This window comes from Styela clava, chromosome 13 (assembly GCF_964204865.1).
Source record: "Styela clava chromosome 13, kaStyClav1.hap1.2, whole genome shotgun sequence".
NCBI classification, from domain to species: domain Eukaryota; kingdom Metazoa; phylum Chordata; class Ascidiacea; order Stolidobranchia; family Styelidae; genus Styela; species Styela clava.
Window position 1 is genome coordinate 3,858,909 of NC_135262.1, and position 23,222 is coordinate 3,882,130.

The window sequence follows — 23,222 nt, forward strand, 5'->3', positions numbered from 1 at the left end:
TAGCAGTTCTGCATTCTTTATGAAAAACACATATCGCTTTCCTTCGCAAGTGTAAAACGTTATTAACCTAACGCAGGGATCTCTAACACGGCCGGCGTCATGGTTAAGATTTTTCCAGAAAAAAAAACTAAAATAGTACGATGTCAACTATGAGTTTTATCGTGTTATTTAACATCAAGAGTCCGGCACGACAATCATTAGTCATTAATTCTGCACATATGCAGTTAAAGCAAAACTAAATTAATATAAACTTTTTATAAAGAAGTAAACCCACACGCGATGTCCAAGGATCGTACATTTTCGGAAGAGCACAGAATATTTCAAGAGAAGTGAGGAGGATCTGTATTTTGTATTAAATTGTATTAACAAGGTTCAGTGTCTCATATGTTGTGCAATTATTGCTATTCGAAAAGAATGCAACATTCGATGACATTATGACTCATTACATAGGGGGAAATACCATGTCTATACGGAAACAATTCGTCACGAAAATGCATCGCAGTTAAAATTTTCACTGGTGAAACATAGAATTTTTTTTTCAGTCTCAAACAAAACTTGTTAAGCTTCAGTGAGAGCAAGCTTTTCCATAAGTGAGATGATTACGAAATAGTCGCGTTCTTTCGTTGAAGAAAGCCTTATTAAAGGGTGTATGTTGAAGGCCTGTGGAGTAATAGCAGCATTGCCGACGTTTCTTACAACAACGTGTTGACATATTCACGCATTCCTTCTCGTTCGTTGGTTGCTTGAAGAGATGATAGTTTCCTCGCCTTCGTTTTTGTCGCTTGTTTCGCTATTTGAATCAGTTAGAGACCTTTAGTCCATTTGCTTTCGATTTTCCACATTCCTTTTGAGCTCCTCACTTCTTTCCGGCTTCGCATTTCTTAGCCTTAGATCTCATAATGAATAAGGTTGATGCACTACTTCGCACTCCGTTTTCGCAGCTGCCGCTGGAACAAAAATTAGAGATACAACGTCTTGGGCCTTATCAACCAAAAAATTGTTCACTGGAACAATTCCATGACGGAGGAAAGCGTCGGCGTACATTCTGCGCAGAAACTTGGTATAAAACACACGAATGGTTGTGTTACAGCGAGGACAAAAATGCACTTTTTTGTTTTTATTGCTTACTTTTTGCTACCGCCCGTGACTCACGTTGGTGTAAATTTGGTTTTAGAGATCTTAAACATCTTTCCGAGCGTGCCAGGGATCATCAATCTTCTATGGAGCATCTGGACAATGCAATAAAATACCGAACATTCGGAAATGTTAATATTGCAGCACAGTTGGATGAAGGACGCGCGGTTTCTATTCGTCGGTACAACCAAAACGTCAAGAAAAACCGCCATGTTCTCGGTCGATTGATAGATGTTTTGAAGTTCATTGGTTGTCACGAGCTGTCCCTCCGTGGGCACGATGAACGGGCTGGCTCTTCTAATAGAGGGGTATTTTTGGATATGGTGGAATACACCGCATCCCTAGATACAGTATTGAGAGATCATCTTGATGCCGCAACTGTTTCGAAAGGGCCATCTAAGATTCTAAGGATATTCAAAATGATTTGCTCGACTCAATGTATAAAATTTATTTACAACATTTAGCTCTGGAAATTGAGAATTGCCAGTTCCTTTTGATTCAGTCTGACGAGACAACTGACATCACGTGCGTTTCCCAACTGGCTGATTTTTCGGTTTGTGAAAGATGGTAAACCTACCGAGAGATTTCACAGCTTTGTGCCAATCGTTGATCGCACGGCTTGCGGGATATCGGCTGTACTGAAAGAAGTGTTACAGCCTTACAACGCGATGTCAAAATTGATAGCTCAAACTTATGACGGCGCGGCAGTCGTGAGTGGGTCGAAACATGGTGTTCAAGTTTATATAAAAGAAGATTTTCCTCATGCGCATTTTTTACATTGTTATGCACACCAATTCAACCTCGTTATTAAAAATATGTGTCTTGATACCCCTCTCGTCCGTATATTTTTTGCAAATGTTTCGGGGTTTTCTTCATTTTTTTCCGTTTCGCCGAAGCGCTCTGACCTCCTTCGCCAGATATGGAGCCGCCGTCTCCCAGCTTGTGCACCAACACGTTGGAACTTCCAATCACGCGTGGTGCAGGGCGTGTCCGAAATTAGGTCTGAGCTCAATGAGTTTTTCATTGGCATTCAGAGCTCTCCGGTTTGGGACGAACGCTCTGTGAGGGAGGCGGCAGGTCTAAACTCTAAAGCGTCTGCTAGAAGATGGTGAGTTTTCATTTTTCCTCGCTTTTTTCTCCACAATATTCTATCACGTGGATGTATTATACGGCGCATTGCAGTCAAGGCTAATGGATGGAGCGTCTGTGCTGTCGTGTAATCCAGACTTCTGCGATGCTGTATCTCGTATCCGAGAAACAATAAAATACGACGACACATGGAGTGCTTCTTTACGCCGCGGGCAAACAACGCAGCGTTTGATTTTGTCTGCAAAGGAATGCTGTGACATTCTGGTGAATCAAATAGGCGATCGTCTGCGCACTGAACACCTTGCCGCGTTCTCTTTGATCAACCCCAAATTTTTTTCAAAATTTGCACGTCAATTTCCCATCCATTTGTTGGCTACTGTTCCAAATTTTACCCCATGATAAACGTGGGTAAATTGGAAAATGAATTGCGATGTATATACACCAATCAAACTTTTTTGAACATCACATCAACTTGCGCGCTCTATGGGTTCCTCATAGATAACACTCTAGTAACTACCTTTGCGGCGTCTGCAAAATTTCTGGACATCATTTGACGACGCCTATTTCTTCCGCCGACGCAGAGCGAACATTCAGCACGCTGAAGCGTATTAAAACGTATCTCAGAAACACAATGAAGCAAGATAGATTAAATTCCTTGGCTGTTTTATCCATTCACAGATACGTTATTTCTGGGATGCATGACTTTAATCAGCGCGTTATTGAGCATTTTGCTTCCAAGAAACCGCGGCGTGTTGCATATATGTTCAAGCAGTAGAAGTCTAGCAGCATATATATCTATGAGTGAGCGACGCATGTCCTTATCTTTGCATTAACTTTCCTTTCTTCATAGTAACGTTTTAAACCTTATTTTGGGTTTTGTCTGCTTTCCCGAAGTTTCTGTTAATATGTCATTGTATTTATCTAGGTAAATATTGTCTTTCCTTTGGAAAGAGGTTTCAAAATAAACTATGTCTATATTTATTAATCCCTTGACTTGGACCGGTTTTAAAGACACTTTCTTATCGTTAAAAATTGTCGCTTTTGCCGATTGGTTGTTACCGATGGAATAGTTTTTATACTCATAAAATGAGGGGAGAACTTACAGCGCTCATCCTGTCCCCGTAGATGGGGGTGACTTGGTCCCGCAGTAGCTTGCCCCGGTTGTCAAAATGACCACGCGCCGCCACTGAATTTTAATGATATACAAGTAAATACAACAGTGAAAAATTAGCCTTTTTTTCCGACAGAACCCTATAAAGACGCGGGGTTCCGATTTTTTGGTTTGGCCATTTAGTTACGTCCCATAATCAGATACCAAACGTATATATAATATCATGGCCCTTGTTTTTCAGGAATTAATATCTATGTGTGAGGGACAAATGTCACAGGGCAGCTGATATAACTTAGGGTGACCATACCTCCTCCTTTTGGAGGACTTGTCCTCTTTTTTCGTTGAAAATTTTATGTCCTCCGAGGACGCTCTGAAACAGGGGTGGGCAACATACGGGCCGCGTCCGGCCCGCGACGAGATTTGGACCGGCCCGCTGACTGTACCGGTATCCAACCATACTCTGTAATGTGGTCCGACGCATCATTCCTGAAAGTTGCCGATCGCTCTACTCTCACCGCACTGTCAGAGCGAGCTGGTGAAATAAACAATTGCCTTGGCGAACAAACAATGGACCTTTCCCCGACCTTTGAATCCCGAAAAATCCTTCCTATACTTTACCATTGCAAAATTTCTGGGCTTATTTTAAGAGTGGTTTCGCGAGTTGGCGCCTGTAAAATGGGGTATGTGTTTCAAACCATCATTATGATTCATCACATACAACAATCTGTTTTTCAAAAGTACCGATAAAGAATTTTAGCCCAGTCTATCACAACTATTTCTACACTAATTTTTTATTACTGCGATTAAATTAAAACTCATAAGAAGACAGAGTGATCATTGAATTATCTTATATATATTTAAATTTCCGAAACACAACTGAAAACTGACGAATAGAGTTCAAAAACGAGGAAATGTTTACGACAACGCCTGAAAATCTGTTTGAGGGAGAAAAGCGTCTGAGCAGATGCGAAAAGGGAGAATTGTTACGTCACTTTTTGCATCTTGCTGATTGGCCAATGTCACGAAGTAAACAAGGAAGTCGATGCTCGGGGAAAGGTCCATTGAGTTAGCACACTTGTAAAACAACAAATCAGAGAGCGTTGTAAACATTACCTACTACTGTTATCAGTTATATTTAGATTCTATATATAAATAGATTTTATATTAGGTTTTATCAACCATGGAATATCCCAAGAAACGTAAAGTTGACAGAGTGTCGAGCATTTAACAAAGATTGGGTACCGAAGTATTTTTTACAAAAGTTGGCGACAAAGCAGTATGTTTACTGTTTGGTCAAAGTGTTGCGGTATTGAAAGAGTACAACATTAGTCGTCATTATGTAACTATGGCATTAATTTATCAGCAGTAGAACGGCAAACTAGAGCAACAGAACTGGACAGAAAACTCGCTAGGCAGCAGAATGTTTTTTAAGCGCGATTTATAATTTTCTTTCTTGCATTAGCGAATAATTATGTGATTAAGATAATGAATACTATTCATGTAATAATCCGGCCTGCCGAGGTCTTCATTTTCTCACATCTGGCCCGCCGACTAAAAAAGTTGCCCACCCCTGCTCTAAAACATGGTTGTCCAACCCACTTGACATGGTTTTTATATTTCAGTTTTAAAGATACAGTTAAGTCAAAAGTTTTTACCAAACATAGATATTTCTATGCCAAGTATGACACCGCTTTTATCCAATGAGTTTGTCAATATGCGATGGACGATGTAGCAATCAATGCATAGCGAATTTTTCATATGCCTGTCAGAAATTAGTGATCTCACAGGGTATTTGAATTAGTTCATCAGAGAAAAAACCTGCTCGTACAAGTAGCCTATGTGCTGTCAAATATTGAGGTCATAAAAACCGCCTCTTCTAGTTTCAAAGAGAAAGGACAGAAAAACAGATTGAAATACATGGCACACGATAATAATAAATTCAAACATCTCTCTCCAGCAATAACGCTCACAATGGGATCTAAATAAGATTTCGACAGCTGGGTGGTACTTCTCGCACGTTTGAATGACAAGAAATAATTTTTTATATTAGAGGTTTCAAAAATAGCCTAGATTTGTAAAAGACATTGGGATTCGAATAATACCGCGCGGGCCACTCGGAAACCTACGGCGGGCCACATGTGGCCCGCGGGCCCCGGGTTGGACGATCCTGCTCTAAAATGTGCTCCTTTTTCAAGAGATTTAAAATTCTTTTACGACATATTCAACATTTTTTGACGGGTTAATAAAATTTTGTAAGCAATGCATTGAGATACCATATATGTCGATAAATACCTTAATAAATCCCGAATACAAAATAGGTTGAAAATAACTTAGTTAGGTTGTTAGGACAAACCTGGGGGTTTTAAGTTATTGCGTGGGCAACACCTCATTTCTAATCTACTAAAAAATTGTAGCTCAGTTTTACGAACAAGTTGTATGTAAGAAATAAGTGTATATAAATTGATTTAAGATCAAGACGTCTTTAGTGGCACTATAAAGAATACATTTGTGGCAACAACTATTTAATTATAGATGTGCTAAATTATCATCCGTTATGGACGGCCGCAAAATAACGCTAAGTCATAAGGTAGACTATGTCAATTCCTGCAAGAATCTATGAAAAAACACTTTAATCCGCATTCGAAAGCAGTTCGAAATTTGAGAAATGACTGAGCTACCAACATTTTCGAGGTATCGTATCATTCTTCCGATCTCAAAAAATTTTGCTCACCCTTGGTTCCAACTAGATGACAAAGTTTAGGTCATATTGCGTTATATTGAAAATATTAGTCAATAAGAGTATATAATACACGACTAGGATCTTGCCAACAAACGATTTATAACAGTCAATTGATCTGGCACAACGCTCCATGGGCATTCCATGTGTCCCAGATAGCTCCAAATCCTTGGTCGGTCGCATTGGGATCCGGCGATGCAACAAGATAAACCAGCGTTCGCTTAGCTTCACCTTTGTTCCACTTTGACGCGTTGGATCGGGGTTTCACATACGGTGTTTTGATGCCGGTAGAAAGAATTGCACCCTCGCCCTAAATGTAACAGAAAAAAATTGTTAATTTACCATGTCAACCATGTTAATTTATTATATCAACGCACTGTTTATCCTTGCTGGGGGTTTGCAGGTTTGAATCACTTAGCCTTCTCGTTTTAACTAGCGCTTACCAATTTCGAGTTGAGTGATCATTTTCTATGGATTATGGCTAGCCATTCCGAATCGAATAGTAAACTATTCGAACTGGTTCGGACATCTTTTTTGCCCGTATAAAGTCTTTGTGAATCCTACTATTTTTCGTGAAGCCATATCTTCTGGCAGAAAGGCTAACTCTATTCTTCGTAATGACTTATTGATGAAACATGTTTCTTATCGTGTGTGACAGCTCAGCGACCTGACTGAGTGATGGATTCTATGTTATCAGAAATTACCCATTACAAAACAAATTTACATATTACAATTATGTCTTTATATTAATTTGAATATCTTCCGAATATTCGATTCGAAAAAAAATATTTGATTAATTTGATTGATTAATTCCGAAATCATCAGGTATTCGAAAATGCCGGGCCCTAGTAATTTCGACTTTTATCCGGAAGAGTTTAGTTGCGGTAACGAAATGGAAAATCGGTCCCGTAAGGCTGGACGAACTAGAAGCTAAAACTGCTTTCTCGCAATAGCTACTTAATGTTTTACATAAAATTGTCATGTTGAATATTTACACTCTACACAGCTCGCTGGGCCACCACCAAAATAGACGTAAAAATGTTACAATCGTGAAGTCCAGGAATAATTTTTATGTTGCCAAGATTTGCCGTAGTAATTTTGTAACGATTATATCGTAGTTTCGAATCTCCTAGCCTGAAAAACAAATTTAAAGAATTGTATATTATCCCACATCTTCGGCTTACCCTTCGTTTCATTCCTGTCCAAACGTACAAAAGTGTTTTCCCGGCTACAATTTGCGGTCTTAGATACGTCATTATTGCATCGTAATGATCTTTGCTATATATATCGGCCAATCGCGATCCTTTACTTGTACAACGTTGCTGAGCTTTTGCTAGATTGATGTCCTGGGTTCGGGAAACGTCGGTCCAAAAACATGTAGAATTATAAAATATCCCGGAAAACGTTCTTTGGCATCTTTCTATGAAAAATATAAATTACAAGAGATGACAACATAATTTTTTATATTATTCTGGGTGAGAGGTAAGACGGCTAAACTATATAAGTAGCGACGATCCCTAATTTGGTCACAAGTCCGCATCGGGTGTGGTAATAATACTAAACCAATTAATCATTACTTATCGATCTCGATCGGTATGTTTGTTGATAGGATTTTGTCTGTTTGGCGATTAGACACTTTCGTATGTAACGCGATATCTTGCGAAAGCGAGTTGAATCTGCTCCAAATTTTATATGTGCATGCATCATATCTCGGACCAGAAGCCTATTGATTTTGGATAAATTATGTCGGATATTTAGCGAGGTAATAATTAATTAGTGATGAGACACGCGATGTCGCTATTGAGTCAGAGCGGAGGAATCGAAACCGCAAGATCGATGAGTCGGCGGTTTTCCATCGCTATCTAGTTTGAGATGTTGGTTGTTTGTCCAAGTCAAAATCTATTACGGTTATATGAATCACGACGTGACAGCAATAAATCCAGCAACCCTGTTTTAATCAAGGCAAGATAATAAAAGTCGAAGAAAATAATCACGATGTCGCAGGAATATCTGGGATTTTTCAGGATAAGTGTTGGAATTAAACTTCCCGCGTTTCCTCGAAAATAAGACGACTTGTTTCAATTTTCCTTCGAAAAATACCACTAGGGCTAATTTGGGGGGATGTCTTTTATTTTTATTTATCAAAAACAAAATTACAAAGTAGAGAATTACGAGATTTTCAAATATACAAAATATGAAAACCGATATCCATTAACATATAAATGACACGTTTTTAATTTAGATAATTGCTAAGCATAGATTTTTAATCATTCAAAACGAGTAGGAAAGATTTCTTGCTATCGACTAGGTCGAATAAAAATTTGCGATATCGGATAAGTCTCATTTTATGGAAAGGGCTTATTTTGAAATAATTTTTAAAATTCATGTTAGGTCTTATTTTCCGGGAAACACGGTAAATTTCAACGCAAAAAATTGTTTCTTCTAATTTCAAAGCCATGGAGTTTAAAAATAATAATTGTTATCAAATCTAAAAAATAAAAACTATAGAGTTAGGTTCAACATATTCATTATCATTTTGTAGGTTTCATTTTTTGGGACATCCTGTATTTTCGCCCTGATGGTGTGCTACGTATACTTGTCTACTATTTGATGCGACATCTTATAAAGAAACTGGTTTGCGCTGAATTTTTGTAAGCTTCCAAGTTCTTATTATACCAAGTCTGTTGTTTTTTATTCAAACAAAATAAACTTCCAGACAAATGCAGGTAAATTAATATATGCGTCTGGGTCCCAATTTTTATTACGATTGAGACAGTGGTTCGGTGAAGCGCGCCCCACAAGTGGGCGAAGACAATTTTTTGAGGTGGCGTGAAGCTAAGTAAAAAAAAAACATTTGTTCGATTTTATCTTGCCCGTCGTATTTTGGATATTTTCATTTCTTTGTTGTTTAACTTTAGAGATTGCCATTCTACCACGTATTTTCAACGTGCTTTTTGAACAAAACATACTTTGGCCTTATTCTCTGTTATTTGTAGCTTATTTTTAGCAGGTTATTTTTGAGGTGGGCGCGAGACTTGACAAATTCCAGAAGAAGGCGCGGTTTGAAAAGTTTGAGAATCACAGGATTAGAATATTAAACGTTGAGACATTTTGCATACCTTCGGCAGTCCTTTCCATCATAACTTCGTTTTGAGATGCCAAGTTTGCTATTTTCTTTTCCATGTCATCCATCCTGTCTTTCATTATCTTGAAATCTGCAAAACAAGTTGAGACATTTTCAATACAGTCCAAATGGTAGTTATGCATGTACGCGTTGAATCGACGTTAAACCTAAAGATTAATAAATTCCAACCGCAAATATGGGCATATGTTATATATATCATATTTGCCTGTAATATGGACATAATCAATCGGGAAAAATTTAACACTATGACGTCATGTTTTTCTGTATCATGTTGTTATTACAGTTTTGAACTTCCTAAATTATATTGGAATTCGATCTATCATATAATACACGTGATTATCGTATGTATCTTGTCTATAAAGGAAATTTCGCGATTTACAAACGAAATTAGTGACGTCAAAATTAATTTTAAAATATCCAGGATCTTGATTATGATAGAATAACAAATTTTCTGGAAACCATGCTTGACGTCATAAAAAAAATTTCATGTTTTTAAATACAAAATATAACACCGTATAATGTCGTCAGAAATTTTCAATTGCAGCAACAAAATCATGGGCCAGAACTTTATAACGCAGCATCAAGATTTCCAGCTCAGCACACTTACCAGGAGCAATTTCACGGCGTATTGTTTTCTTTATTTTACCATAATCCACTATTCCAGGTACGCCCGGAGGTCCCACTTCACCTTTGACCCCCTTTTTCCCAGGTGGCCCCTGTATGCCTCGCTCTCTGTCACTAATAAGACTATCATTTTCAGCATCGAAAGGGTCGATTTCTTTGCAAACCATGTGTTTGTTAATTCCAACGCATTGTGCTATTACAAAACTGAATAAAAATCCCAAACGAAATATTGCCATGTTCGTCGCAGTGTTTTTACCTCTGAAATATCAAATATAAATAATATAATTGGTCTGCTTTGGCCAAGAGACGTATTGGTGTAGAAATACAGAAATTATATTGTGCAACATGACATTCTAGAGAGGTGGTTCAAATTTTTTAAGCCGGAGTGGTTTACAACCTTTTTGGTGAAGCTTAATCCCAATGAAACATTCCATAGGCTCGGGAAATCTCTGTCTAATAGTTCAGTTTCTTGCCTAATCGCGTATACTTATAGACTATAAATATATACAAAATCATCCTTAATGCTCGCAAAAACAATGGTATTTAGACTGTGAACTCGCGGATTTTGATGGGAACTTATGGAACCTCTGAATTGCACTGGTGGAATTCTAGGGTGCCACGGAACCCCGGCTGTAAACCACCGTAATAGACGATAAAATATTTGCGTTACGCGGCGCATATCTTGTATTAATCACCTACATCTAAATTCTGAACTGAGAAAGTATGCTTAAACGTATATACACAGATGTAGAATGGCCACATACTAGCGTAGTTACTCAATATCAGCAAAATTCAAAAGGGTCGTGATTCTACAGATAATTTATTAAAAAAAAAATGGAAAAAATAGCTTTCTGAAAAAAGATTTTCCTGTTCAATCGCTTATATACTTAAAAGTAATTTTTCCAGTATAATCAAACAGAAATCAATTTCTGCGACAACAATTCAAAGAACCGCAAGGCCTAACAATCCTATTTGTTTGCGTCGAGTTATTTTTATAACATCTACTTGCAGTTGATTCCTTTTACTGTGTTTAACTACACATGTTTTCACCGGAAATAAAAACACTACATCTTTAGGTTTATTTAGTGTGAAATATCATCTATACAGGCACGTTCACTCGACCTCGTTATTGGAATAAATCTTTCGATTTTGCTGGCCCATTTTATAATGAGACGTGATGGAATCTTCAATTTATCATTTTGATATGTTTGTTTGAATGTCGGCCAAAACTATAATTTACATATATATTAAATTATTAGAAATTTGATATATCTGTCCGATTATCTGCCAAAATTATTCCATTTACATACGGTATATATATATTAAATTATTAGACATTTGATATATCTGGCCGAATGTCTGCCAAAACCATTTATATACATCTATATTGGATATATATATTTCTCAAGCTAGCGATTCAACCTTAATCCTGTGTTTGATTGCTAAGTGGTAAATTCTTTCGGAGAATTTATTTGAAATGCTACACCTGACCGTACAAATATGGATGCTCCAGAAGTACCAAGATGGCGGTCCAGTATGTTCCCCAGCTTTTCCATTTAGGGGGGGTGTTTCGAAATTTAGGGGGTGGTAAATAATTTGCTATTTGAGATAAAACTAGGCTAATTGTATTCTTAAAAAAATGGTATGTATTTAAGAAACGATGTACTAGAGGGGCCCCCCAAGTTGATTGACGGCGAGCCAAAATCCACAGCAGAATAAAATTGTAGGGCCAGAAAAGGGCAGCGAGGAAAAGTACGGGACGGCACGGCTGGGGTTCAGGGCGCGCCTAAGCGCCCTGAGAAAATTTTGAGAAATAGGCACCAAAATAGGCTCTAAGCTCGATTTTAGATACACCTAGCATCGCAGTTTGTTATGTAATGAAATCAATAATTATAATATTTAGCTGATAGAACTCCCGGGAAATAGATAATAAAGCAAGGCTTTCCACCGTAACTATATACTACTAGGTTTCAACAAGTAATTTGCAACTGATAGTGACTAATGAAGTTACTAGCTCATCTGGCATTGTATGAATGGCTACTTATGGCTTGTTTTGTTACACATTTCACATTTTTTTTAACATGTTTGTTTGAACTTTGTATGAATTATGCAATGAATTAAATTTTGAAATACGCGCGTCAACTGATCATAATGGCGCATAATGTTGTATTCCTTCAGAACTGAAATATTTTGTTGGTAAGAAGACAAATCGCTGAAATTTGATTCTTTTCAATAAAAAAATAAAAACGCTATCATTCATCTAAAAAACGTCTGTTTTCGGTGCCTAGTTTTCGTTTTGTGACATTATTAAGCTTTCCTAATATACGGCTGATATCTAAAATACTGCAGTGTGTAATCCTAATACCCATACGTATACATAAGATACCGATATAATTCAAATGTTACGAAATAAACGTCCTTAAACGGTGATAATGATGTAACAATAGACGGTATCTAAAACTCAAAATGTACCACATGAAGGGTTAAACTATTTCACTCAAGTTCGGCGGGCCATTTTAAATCGTCACGCGAGCCGTAATTGGCCCGCAGACTGCGGTTTGGAACCACTCATCTACACTGATGAATATGCCATAGGCGTTATATTTGAATACAATTATACTAGAGTTAGGAATTACAGTGTGGAATCTCACCTCAAAATTAGGGGGGGTGTTTGAAATTTTAGGGGGGGTGTTCACCCCCTATAGGGGGGGTGTAGGGAAATCACTGTGGCGGTCACCGGAACGTAGTGTGTGTACCAGGTTGAAGTTATTAGGCCATAATTTTATTCTAATTTTCCTTATTACTTATCGATTTTAATCGGTAAGTATGTTGATAGGTATTAGTCTGTCTGTATGTATGTCTGTTAGATGCACGCGATATCTCACGAAAGCGAGATTGAATCTGCTCCAGATTTTGCATGTGCATTCATCTTATCTCGGACCAGTAGCCTATTGATTTTGGGCGAATTAGGTCGTATAATTAGCAGGTTATCAATCAATTATTGATATAGTGATCTAGATTTTTGTAAAGCGAGAGAATTTTGAGACCCGCCGAGTGTGTGTGTGTGCGATGCGCAGTGCGCAAGTTACAAGAGCGGATGAATCGAAACTGCAGTTTCCGTTTTGGGGGATCCCCTAACTATCGATCGATAAGTCTTCGGTTTCCAACCGATATTCTCGTTTTAAATCTTTCACGAGATCAGGGACTAGCCAAGTGACTCCCTTATTATTCGTACCTGAAATTTGTGCCTAACCCTAACCTGGTACACATACTACTTTCCGGCGTCCACCATCTTGGTGCACATACACCTGGCTGTACAAATATGTAGTGCCGAATTTCGTCACTGTATTTACATACGCCAAATCTCCAACTGAGTGGAGAAATAAAAATACAATTGCCACTAAAATGGTTCACTTGGTGCCAAATAACAAGAACACGTACATGGGGTCTGTCTTCTTTCAGATCGATGTTATTGTCAGATTAAACCATATTGTAATATTTTCTTCTGAACTATCGTGATGAAGTATTTAGTTCAACTTAAATTATTATAGATCCGTCAAATATGTCAGGCCAAATCCTATGATTTCCAGTATTCAAATATATAGTGATCTTTTCCTTCGAGAATGTAATCTCAACGACAAAAGAGTAGTACATGAAAATGGCTTTTCGGGGTCGAGGTTTCACCTCATCTCCCATATCGAAACAGCAAGATTAATACTGTGGACGACAAGTTTGCATTAGAGATGTACCGATACCACTTTTGTCGCCGATACCAATGAAAAAAGCCGACGCCGATATTCGAAAACGGCCGATATTACGATACCGATATTATGTAATTAGTACCTCAAGTGTGCAGGGCAGACGGTTTAAAACAATACTCTTTGGGCATTATTAATAGTGCACATTATTTCGGTTCAAAAAAGGGAAATATCACACACACACATATATATATATTAAGAAGTATATGTTTGGGATCCAAATGCTTTGATTGATTCAGATGCATTAAGCACTGGCGCTAGTATTCTCGGTGTTCAATTAGAAAACCAATAGAATTTGGCTACTGTTGGTGTTGAAATAAATAAATGTTTGAGCCTACTTATCGTATGAAACTGATACATCGAGTCATGGCGCATGATTTTGTGCCAATATAACGTCGTATTTTCTATTTCACACATGTCGATTGATATATTTCTTCATAATTATCATGCAAGATTAAAAATTTTAATATAAAAATTTGGCAGCGAAACAGCCGGTTTGGCTGATAGATGGCTAAAACAGATCAGAATACGATTTCCGTTTCTACATTTTCACATTATCTATACTGCTTTGGAATTTTCAGTGTTTTAAAATTGTATTTTTCGTCAGAAGGCTATTACTTTTATTTATTTCAACAATTTCTGTGGACCCTATTTGATTCGTTTTTTTTTGTGTACGATTACGATATCAAAAATTGCACACCTTGCGAAGGTTACGTTTGCGTTAGTCGTGAAGTTTGCGGTAATCTCCTGACTCTCTCGATTTCATTTATTTTTGCAAAATTGTTTTGTGAACTCAGCAAACACGCTGCGCTGGCACGATGAGTCTGGTAGTCTTTCGCAGCCACGCGTCAATTGCGAAAATATTGTATGGGTCTTTATTTCAATTGAACTTTTTGTTACCACTTTTTTATTACTTATGTCGATACAATATTCCATGTAAGACTAAAATAAAATATTTGAATCCGGTACGTTTTGAACTCGGTGTTTATATATTTGAGCATCGCTTTTTTGTTAATACGACGCTTATGTGAAAACGTCTTTCGCTCTGGACAGGGCCTTGTACAAGCAACCATGAGGTCTAACGTGCTGCTAATATTTGGATCGTACAGAATCTTTCCAATTCGAAATCGCCATTTTATTACACCTTGCGTGAGGGGCAAACCCTAGATGTGTAATATGTTATTGTAATACATTTAAAATTTATGCGTTTTAACTGCCAAGCCATCGAGCCACCAAGAAGGGCTTCGTAATCTCCCAAGGGAGGGGGAGCCAATAAAACGGCTTGATAAAAGCACCACGATATATTGTTCTCTTATAGTTTGGTTGAGAATTGCTAGCTTATTGTTATACAGTCATGGTTGACGGAGAAAGTCGTGACAGACTCCAAGTTACGTCGTGATCATTTTATGTAGTAGGTAAGGAGCTAGTATCGGCTCTGTTTATATCAGCTTATTCATATTAGTCTTATGACGAGTAAAGTGAAAATCTGGGGTTTAATCCTGTTGCAAGCGTGGGCGTCTGGGCGCCGGCGTTTGTCATTGGCTACAGCACTCTTGTAAGCCACAGTTCTATCCTCACTTGTGCCTCTGTCTTCAATTCTTTTTTTTGTAGTTCCTCTTAATGGATAAACTCCAAATGAACACAATTTGCTTAGTGTTCAGAGCAACCATTTTGTAAACCCAGCGACATGAGCTAACGCTTCATTGGTGGATTCCTACTTGCGTTTTATTCAAATAATGCAAATAATAATCTTTTTCATTTCCGATCTTCACATTATTTTGATGATTATGCCGGCCACCATATTAACCATCGCGCCTCTGACTACCCTGCGTGGGTTTGCTGATTCTAAACCCCTGGGTGATAATTATGTGCCAGAGGATTGCTGGAATCCTTGTCGCCGTTGGGTGGTTTCCGTGACCACTGCTCGGTTACGACTCCCTCTATCAACAAGTCCATGCATTTGAAAGAAATAATTGGCTATCTAATCCCATACCAGACATGTAATTGAGATTGTGATCTCGATAATAGCGATCTTTAATAGCGAAGCTTTGATTATTTACATGATATTATCAACAAATGAAACAAACCAAGGAATACGTTTAAACTTAAATTAACCAATTACCGTGCCGTATTATCGCTGTAATAACCATAGCATGCGTGTCGCCAAAACGATAAAATGCAAAATTACTGTACAGCGAGTGTGAGTTCGATTCCCTATAATGACGCACATTCAGATATCATTGGACATGATTCCATGATAATTGCGATTATCAGCTTTGTCAAGACCGATTTGTGGCAGAAGTCCTGAGACTATTTAATATTCCGTAGCTTTGTACATTGGTGTATCGGCCGCCATACCTCAGTGGTTGGAGCACTGGTCTCGTGGACCAGGGGTCGTGAGTTCGGTCCTCACTGGTGGCTTCCATCTATCTTCTCGTTTTCTGCAAAGCAATTTCTAAATTTACTTTGAATGTTACCCATTAGCCACAGCAATGAACTTCCAGTTCTAAATACATTGGCTCGATATCAACGACGGAAAAGAGAGAAATTCTTGAAAAATAAGGGTAAGGGTACGATAGATAATGACTCCCCGTCTTACACCAGTATCCAGCCAGGGATGTATTTTTAAAATGCTTTTCTTTGATTTTCGATCAGGATGCGGCCTCGTATTTTTGTCGCGTTGTACGTTGGCTGCCATAGCTCAGTGTTTAGAGCACTGGTCTTGTAAACCAGAGGTCGTGAGTTCTATCCTCACTGGCGGCTTTATAATCCCTATTTATTCTATACTAACACAATTCAACTCCTGTGTTTACTCTTCAATATGAGTACTGCTGTGAGCAATTTACACAGCTAAATAACATATAGATAGGCCAGAATAGGTCGATGCAACGCACTCGAGTGAGTGAAAAGTTAGCTCTACATATTAATTAAGATAGTACAATTGACATATGTCATGGAATAAATTCCTTTATGAAGTGTATACATACACCTCAATGTAATATAATGGTTTATGTTCAGTTGTCTTTGACTCCGACCACCATCGGTAAAACGTATGCGAGACGTTTTTTTTAATACAAAATGCATCATGCCAGATTGCAGTGCATCAAACTGAGACATATGTATATTTTAGCATTGAATCTGTCATAATTCAAGTTCACTATTTACTAATAATTATATCGTCATAAGTATATACAATATACTTTTAATATTATACTTATATTAGAACAGAAATTATTTCTGAGATTTCTTATTTCCATGGAGAAATCTGGCATCTGTTATGCACTTTTACCGAGTGCGGTTTAATAATTCACCACTGTGAAGTTAGCATTATTATTAGACTATTGCTGTAGATTTTTAGATTATTCGGCATTTTGGTGTCATGAATTAATTTTAGCGGTTCATGTTTACTGAGATTCCACTTATTAATAATACTTAACTTTATATTTGATAGGGTTTTATTACAAAACAGATTGCCTGTTTCTACCATCACCTCATGTTTCAGAGAATTTGTAAAATCCTATCCTTTTGTCCTTGATCAAATAAAATGGCTGTAACATCGTGTACGTTATTCACCCTTTCGAATCTACCTCCAATTGAAATACATAGCATATTTTCAGACAGTAGCCTAGGATAACTTTAACAATTTTCTGAATCTAGATAGGCTAGTTCTGTAGTTTACATTTTAAAAGCAAAAGTTATCACTGTTCCAGGATTTTGTTTTTCAGTTCTAAATCAACTATGAAAATGGCGTTATCAAGAAAAGAAGCTGATGAATTGAAGCCTCAAATCAGTGGAATTGTTGAAAAAGTACTTGGTTTCTCCGACAATTCTGTTGTCGTGGCAGCAATCCAATGTCTACAGAAGGACATGGACAAAGGAAGAATAATTGGTTTGTATTTATTGTTGCTTTACCACAATGATAAATCGTAAACAGGATTTCTAAAGCCCTCCATTTGAAATGCAAAAATCTTTGTTGCATCTCCTGAACAATTTCTGGAAGTTGTTGTTTCTATTTCCTCTTTCAGTCTTTATTCTGTTATTTGTGTATCAATTTTTATTTATTAGAGTTCTCGGGGCTTAACCACCTGAATATCTATTACTCTAAGATTTTCATTGGCGGAATAAATATGAAATCGACTCATGCTGATCGTTATCATAAGAATGTTGGTGTCTTATCGATTGGTTTTTCGACTCGGCTCCTAGTTGTGTTCATCTTACTTCTACAAGGACTCTTTGTCGTTCTCAAACATCATTTTATTCAGACATCTCTTTATGGTATACCTATAAACATGGTTCATGGTTATACTTATGGTTCAATAGCAAATATTGTGAAATTGAAGATTGAAATTATTTATTTATCCGGTAGATCATTATTGGATAGAGATGCATCCAGTGCTATCATTTTTGCTTATTAATATCTCCAGTGACAGAGCAGTTATGTTGGTATTGAGAACAAATTTTACCTATTTGATGTGAATCATCTCGTAAATCTATAATTTGAAATTAAAAGTGTTGAAAAGAAACATATCACCTAATGTCATGCAATGAAGCGCATCTCTCATTGACAGTAAGGAATGGCTAGGATTTTATATTAGAGTTACATATCTGACATTTGTTATTGCGTTTTTGAGACTTCACGTTTTTCAAGTTTTAAAATATAGCTTCTTATTGAACCTCTTATTTATTCACAACATTTCATTCAGAACATCTGCAACCTCTGATGGATAAATCAGCAAAAAAGTTTGTTGAGGAGTTGTATACAACAGTTGAACTTTCTAAAACGAAAAAGAAAAGCAGAAAAAGAAAGGTCAGTTTTTCTTTGTTTTTTCTTCGGAACCATTTTTTATGAGCAGGCTCTGAACAAGGTTCTAGACATGTTGCCAGATTGATTGGCATATAATAAATACAGGTTAGGTGGAAACGATTAGAATTTGAAATCTCAAAATGCGAAGTGAATTATTTGAATGCAGACTTAAAATATCTGGTTTACCAGAAATTCGTTGTCTTGGCGATTAAGATTTGATTTTCATGTAGGTTTTTGTGTGGGAACAGTTTTTTGTGGCTCTCAAACAAGTCGAATATTTATATTGCAATTGCCCCATTTTGAAATAATTTCACACTTGTCGTCAAGTAACTTACCTGTCAACAAAGCAATTCTTATTCTTTCTAATCATATTGTTTTAGGAGGATGAAGTTGAAACAGCAGGGACCAAGAAAGTTCGTCGTTTTGTTGAACCTGATATTCCTGTTGCTCTTCCTGCTGAACCCATCGCTGAGAGTCCTGGAATGCTCACCACTCAACAGGTGAAGACGAGATTTTGTCGTTTCCATTCACTTACTATCTTTCAATTAACCTATACGAACCTGCCGAAATCCTATGTTATTCTGCAAGCTTCCATTGAACCCCATCAATTTTACCAGTAAGAGTTGATAAGGCTATAAAAATGCAACAATCTTCAATTTAATTCGTTATTATGTAGCATAGGTTGAGTTTTTAGGACATACACTCTAACAATGATATGACTCATCAACACCCTGAATGCAGCGCTCATTTAATCAATGTTAGGCAATCCACTGTTCGGATACGACCGCCAGCCAAATTCATTCAGCTTGAGACGTATCAACTAGCTTTCACAAGAATAGGGCTAGTCGCTTTTTATACAGTTCTAACTAAACCGCAGTGTTGCCACTATTCAAAGAATATGCGTATCGCCAAATAATCTTCAGCGGAATAAAACTACGGTATATGTAACTAATTATTTCCTCACTTAAAGCTCCAGATAAGTAGCTGCTTATACCTGGACAATAACTAATTTTACTAATCAGCATGTCTAATATATTTGTGTGTCATGTCGTGGGCCTTGGGCTTAATATGCTTAACTTCTGATATTCATCTATTGCATTTAACTACTCGACCTTATCGTCTCATATTTAGTTATTTTAAATACATTTTATATCAAAAATATCATAGTTCCACAGTGTGACCAGAAAAGCCTCCATTTAATATATGGAGTCTATATCGGTAATATGGAAGAGAAGACCACTCAAATTGATGTTTTTCTGAATTACTCATATGCTATTCCAAATTCAAAGTCATTGGATAAATATATAAAACACTTAAAGTCCCTAAAATCACGAATTAACTAACGTATTTTACGCAGCACACTAGGTCATGATGCGCACCGTCAATAAATTGCTCAGATTGGGTTTTTATTCATACATAAGGCGGAACCGTACTGGTTTTGAGCGCAGGCACATTACCTGGTCTATTACATTAGGCGCGTCGCGTTGGCTCGGAAGCCGCACAATCAATTTTCAGAAAAAAGTATTTGAAACGCTGCCTTCCGTAAAATACTGTATATAGAATATAACTATCTTTAGATATATTTGAATACTGTTTTCATTTTCTACATACCTGTGCTAGGTATGCCTAACTATCAGTGTATAATTTTTTTGCGTTACTGCTAACTATCATTATCCTCTTTCCAACATACAGATCAAAAACATGATGGAACACGCCAGAAAACAAATTGAACAAAGGAAGGAACAATTGAAAATGATGGATCCAGCTGATATCAGAGCTCAGGCTGAAGCAGCTAAGGTATCGGATCACGTATATATTGGGGAATAAAAATGTTGCCTCGTTGGTTAGCGACCTATTTGTCGTCATGTTAATTGGTTCAATTTGCTTCAAATTCTGAAGATCAATCATTTATATTTGCTTCTCTGCCACAAACCATGATGACACCTAACACAATTTTTAAAGTAAGTCAACTTGGTTCAGAGAAAGCAAGGAGGAAGAGCATAGCCTGAAATACGGTTGAAAACTAACATGTTTTATGTGTCTGAGAATTGCTATACCAGGGGAGGGCAAGGTTTTTGAACCAGGGGCCAACAATTTTGCCCACCTAGACTGGCGGGCCATGTAATTATGACGTTGAAAGTTACATTTTAAGAATAAATTTACAGTGTTACAAAAGCAAATTTGAAAAATAAGCCTCATGCCAAAACTAAAATTGCAATAAATTTTTTCGAGCTATTTGACAGCTAAAACATCAAAATTTGGTTTTAGTTCGATTGTGGCAGCATCAGACAAGCAGATTGAATTGCCTAACTGAATTACCCACGGGACGTAGTTTGCCCATGTCAGTGCTAGACTATACAACATCACCTTTTCTCGGTTCCCATTAGTTTGTTGTGTGGTCGAGCTCCCTCATCCTCTTTCTTTTTTCATGTAGAATTTAACACAGTCATTGTCATGCTGAGCATTATTAACATGTTCTCATTGTACTGCAATTATTTAATTTGCATGGCTTCAAATTCTCTGTGCGGCAGCGGTTCCCAGAGATTTTGTTCGTGCAGTGCCAAATTATCAGAGAAAAAACTCACGGCGTGAAAACGATAAAAATTTTGGTGATAATTAACGTGTACTCCACGTATTCAAAGTCTGTAAACATGTAGGCGTAAGGAATAAAGGCAAAATGTCAACTCTTCTTCCTCATCTTTGCCTGATTTTTCTTTGAAATGCTAAACAAATCACCAAGGTTGTGATGAGAACTTCGTGGACACCCTGTATGTTAAGGATATTGTCTTATGCATCGTGCTGTGCTGGTGCAACAATTTTTGAGTGAAGTCATTCCTTTACCAAATATATCAAAATTTTTTAGGAAACTATTGAAACATACCGTAAATGAAACCCAGAACCTCAGATCATAGCACTCGAAAATACTACATTGGGTCGCGTTGTGCTTTCATTTCTATATTAATCATCACATCTATATTAATTATCATTTTTTGTGAAAATTTTGCAGATTTCCAATGGCAGTGAACAGCAGGCTCTAATAGAAAGTTCAATGACAAAAGCTGAAAAGGCTGCAGAATTGCAGAGAAAAATACAAGAAAAATTAGCTGCTAGGCCTGGACTCTTAAGTAAGTGTTGCAAGGGTTTGTCCAACATACAGGTTAATATTGCTAGTGGTACAGATATATCTCAGGTTACTCATGGTTTTATTTTCCTCTATTTCAGTGGAACATTTGGTCCAACTTTTGTCAACAGAAGAGGACTCAGTGTGTAACATTACCCTGAATCTATGTCAATTATTAACTGATTTTCTGTTTAAACTTAGGTGCACCACCTTCGACCCCCGAAGCAATGACATCACTGATTGCTAAAATCACAGGCAAAGTTGGGTATGATGAAATTTTTATTCCCCTGAAATTTATTACAAACCTTAGCTGCGAGAAAGCTTGCAGTTTCCAAGTGTCATTTTTTTGGATGCCCCTTACCCTTGTGAAAAACATCAATTTTCTCTAAAGTGTTGCCAACTCAAATTACCTTGTATTTTTATTGTTTTTTTACTCCACTCCTCCTGTATCATGACGGCTTGAATACAGCGAAATCCGGCGGGTTTGGAGCCTCGACCTTTACCACCTTGCCGTTGACCCACATATGATAGTATCATCCTAACTGTAGATTTTCTAGGTATTCAATTTTGTATATATTTTTTAAAAGTTAATGTTGTTTTGTGAAACAAAATCTCTAAAATTAAGTGTATCAACACTTTAATTTTATTGGAGATTTGACTGGTAATCTGACAAAAGGCCAAGGTTTGTCATATTATTTAGTCCTCTCCCGGCGTCTTATTTCAAGTTCTGTTCAGCAAATTAAGTGTTTGAACATTGGCATTTTTATTTTTAAACTTCTTCTCCAAACAGCTTAGATGAGAGCCTTTGGTTCACCTTATGGTTAAGCCCTCTCTTGTTGGTTTTCTCTCTCCTTGTTATAATGTCAAATCTTATCTCATACCAATTTTCTTATGTTCAACAGCGCGGAGGAAAGTGCACCAAAGCCACTTATATTAGATGACCAAGGAAGAACAGTTGATGCAACAGGGCAGTTGCTCAACATTCCACAAAGAGTTCCAACTTTGAAGGTGAAAGCTGAAATTCTCTTAACAAGACTCCAAGAACACTTTATTAAATTTCATTTTAATTAAGCATGAATTCCATGAAACGCTCACCTAAGCTTTCTCTCCGAATCATAATTTCATTCCCATCTTCCTTTTAGTTTCCATTTTAGTTCTATTACGACTTTGGGGAATGCCTGCGTTAGATAAGTGAATATCCCTCTGCCCATGGGTTCCAGTCCCTTTACGCATCTTGATGTAAAATAGGCGAACAAAATTGGTCACCTCCATATTGGTAAACATACACATGTTTATATCTGATGCCTCCCCAATTTTTTCATTCATTCATGAAATATTCAATTTCCCTACTTCAGGCAAACATCAGAGCCAAAAAGCGTGAAGAATTTCGACAAAAAATGCTGGAGAAGCCGGAAGAAGAATCTTCATCAGAAGTTAAAACGTTTTATGATCCCAGAGTTCCACAGGAAGGTCCGACAAGACAGAAACGACAATTTAAATTTTACGATAAAGGAAGATTTGTACAAATTGCCCAAAAGATAAGGACAAAGGTACTTGATTTTTTTTATTAAATGTTCGTTCATTTAGTGATATTCGGATGCCTGTGTATTACTTTACATTTGGATAAGATATTTCTCCCTTATCTTGAAGAGTGAAACATCTTCATCATATAGAAAACTTTGGCCTCTAGTTCATTTCA

The 23,222-nt window shown here is 37.2% G+C and overlaps 2 protein-coding genes and 1 non-coding gene across 3 annotated transcripts in view; 2 read left to right on the forward strand and 1 right to left on the reverse strand.

Moving 5' to 3' along the window:
- Nucleotides 1-5,605: 5,605 nt before the first annotated feature.
- On the reverse strand, nt 5,606-10,202 carry LOC120333185 (uncharacterized). The gene is made up of 4 exons (XM_039400554.2): nt 9,824-10,202; nt 9,191-9,286; nt 7,256-7,491; nt 5,606-6,381 (listed from the first exon to the last, which is right to left on the reverse strand). Exons 1-4 carry the CDS (start codon nt 10,074-10,076, stop codon nt 6,181-6,183), a joined length of 786 nt encoding a protein of 261 aa, XP_039256488.2. The 5' UTR covers nt 10,077-10,202; the 3' UTR covers nt 5,606-6,180.
- Nucleotides 10,203-16,288: 6,086 nt separating this feature from the next.
- Trnat-ugu (transfer RNA threonine (anticodon UGU)) lies at nt 16,289-16,361 on the forward strand. The gene has a single exon. It is a non-coding gene; the product is annotated as a tRNA-Thr (tRNA).
- Nucleotides 16,362-16,989: 628 nt separating this feature from the next.
- The window catches only part of LOC120333168 (U4/U6 small nuclear ribonucleoprotein Prp3-like), a 49,351-nt gene continuing 43,118 nt past the window's right edge, over nt 16,990-23,222 (forward strand). Inside the window, exons 1-8 of the mRNA XM_039400534.2 lie at nt 16,990-17,487; nt 18,302-18,405; nt 18,783-18,902; nt 20,095-20,199; nt 21,410-21,527; nt 21,725-21,788; nt 22,426-22,531; nt 22,879-23,073. Coding sequence (XP_039256468.2) covers nt 17,337-17,487; nt 18,302-18,405; nt 18,783-18,902; nt 20,095-20,199; nt 21,410-21,527; nt 21,725-21,788; nt 22,426-22,531; nt 22,879-23,073 — 963 coding nt within the window. The 5' untranslated portion in view covers nt 16,990-17,336. The remainder of the gene's footprint in view (nt 17,488-18,301; nt 18,406-18,782; nt 18,903-20,094; nt 20,200-21,409; nt 21,528-21,724; nt 21,789-22,425; nt 22,532-22,878; nt 23,074-23,222) is intronic.

Excerpts from the sequence above, each read along its gene's own strand:
- LOC120333185 (XM_039400554.2), bottom strand. The coding sequence starts at position 10,076 with ATGGCAATATTTCGTTTGGGATTTTTATTCAGTTTTGTAATAGCACAA. Across the intron at positions 9,287-9,823 it reads ACGCCGTGAAATTGCTCCTG|ATTTCAAGATAATGAAAGAC; the intron begins GTAAGTGTGCTG and ends CTTGTTTTGCAG. Across the intron at positions 7,492-9,190 it reads GATGGAAAGGACTGCCGAAG|AAAGATGCCAAAGAACGTTT; the intron begins GTATGCAAAATG and ends TATTTTTCATAG.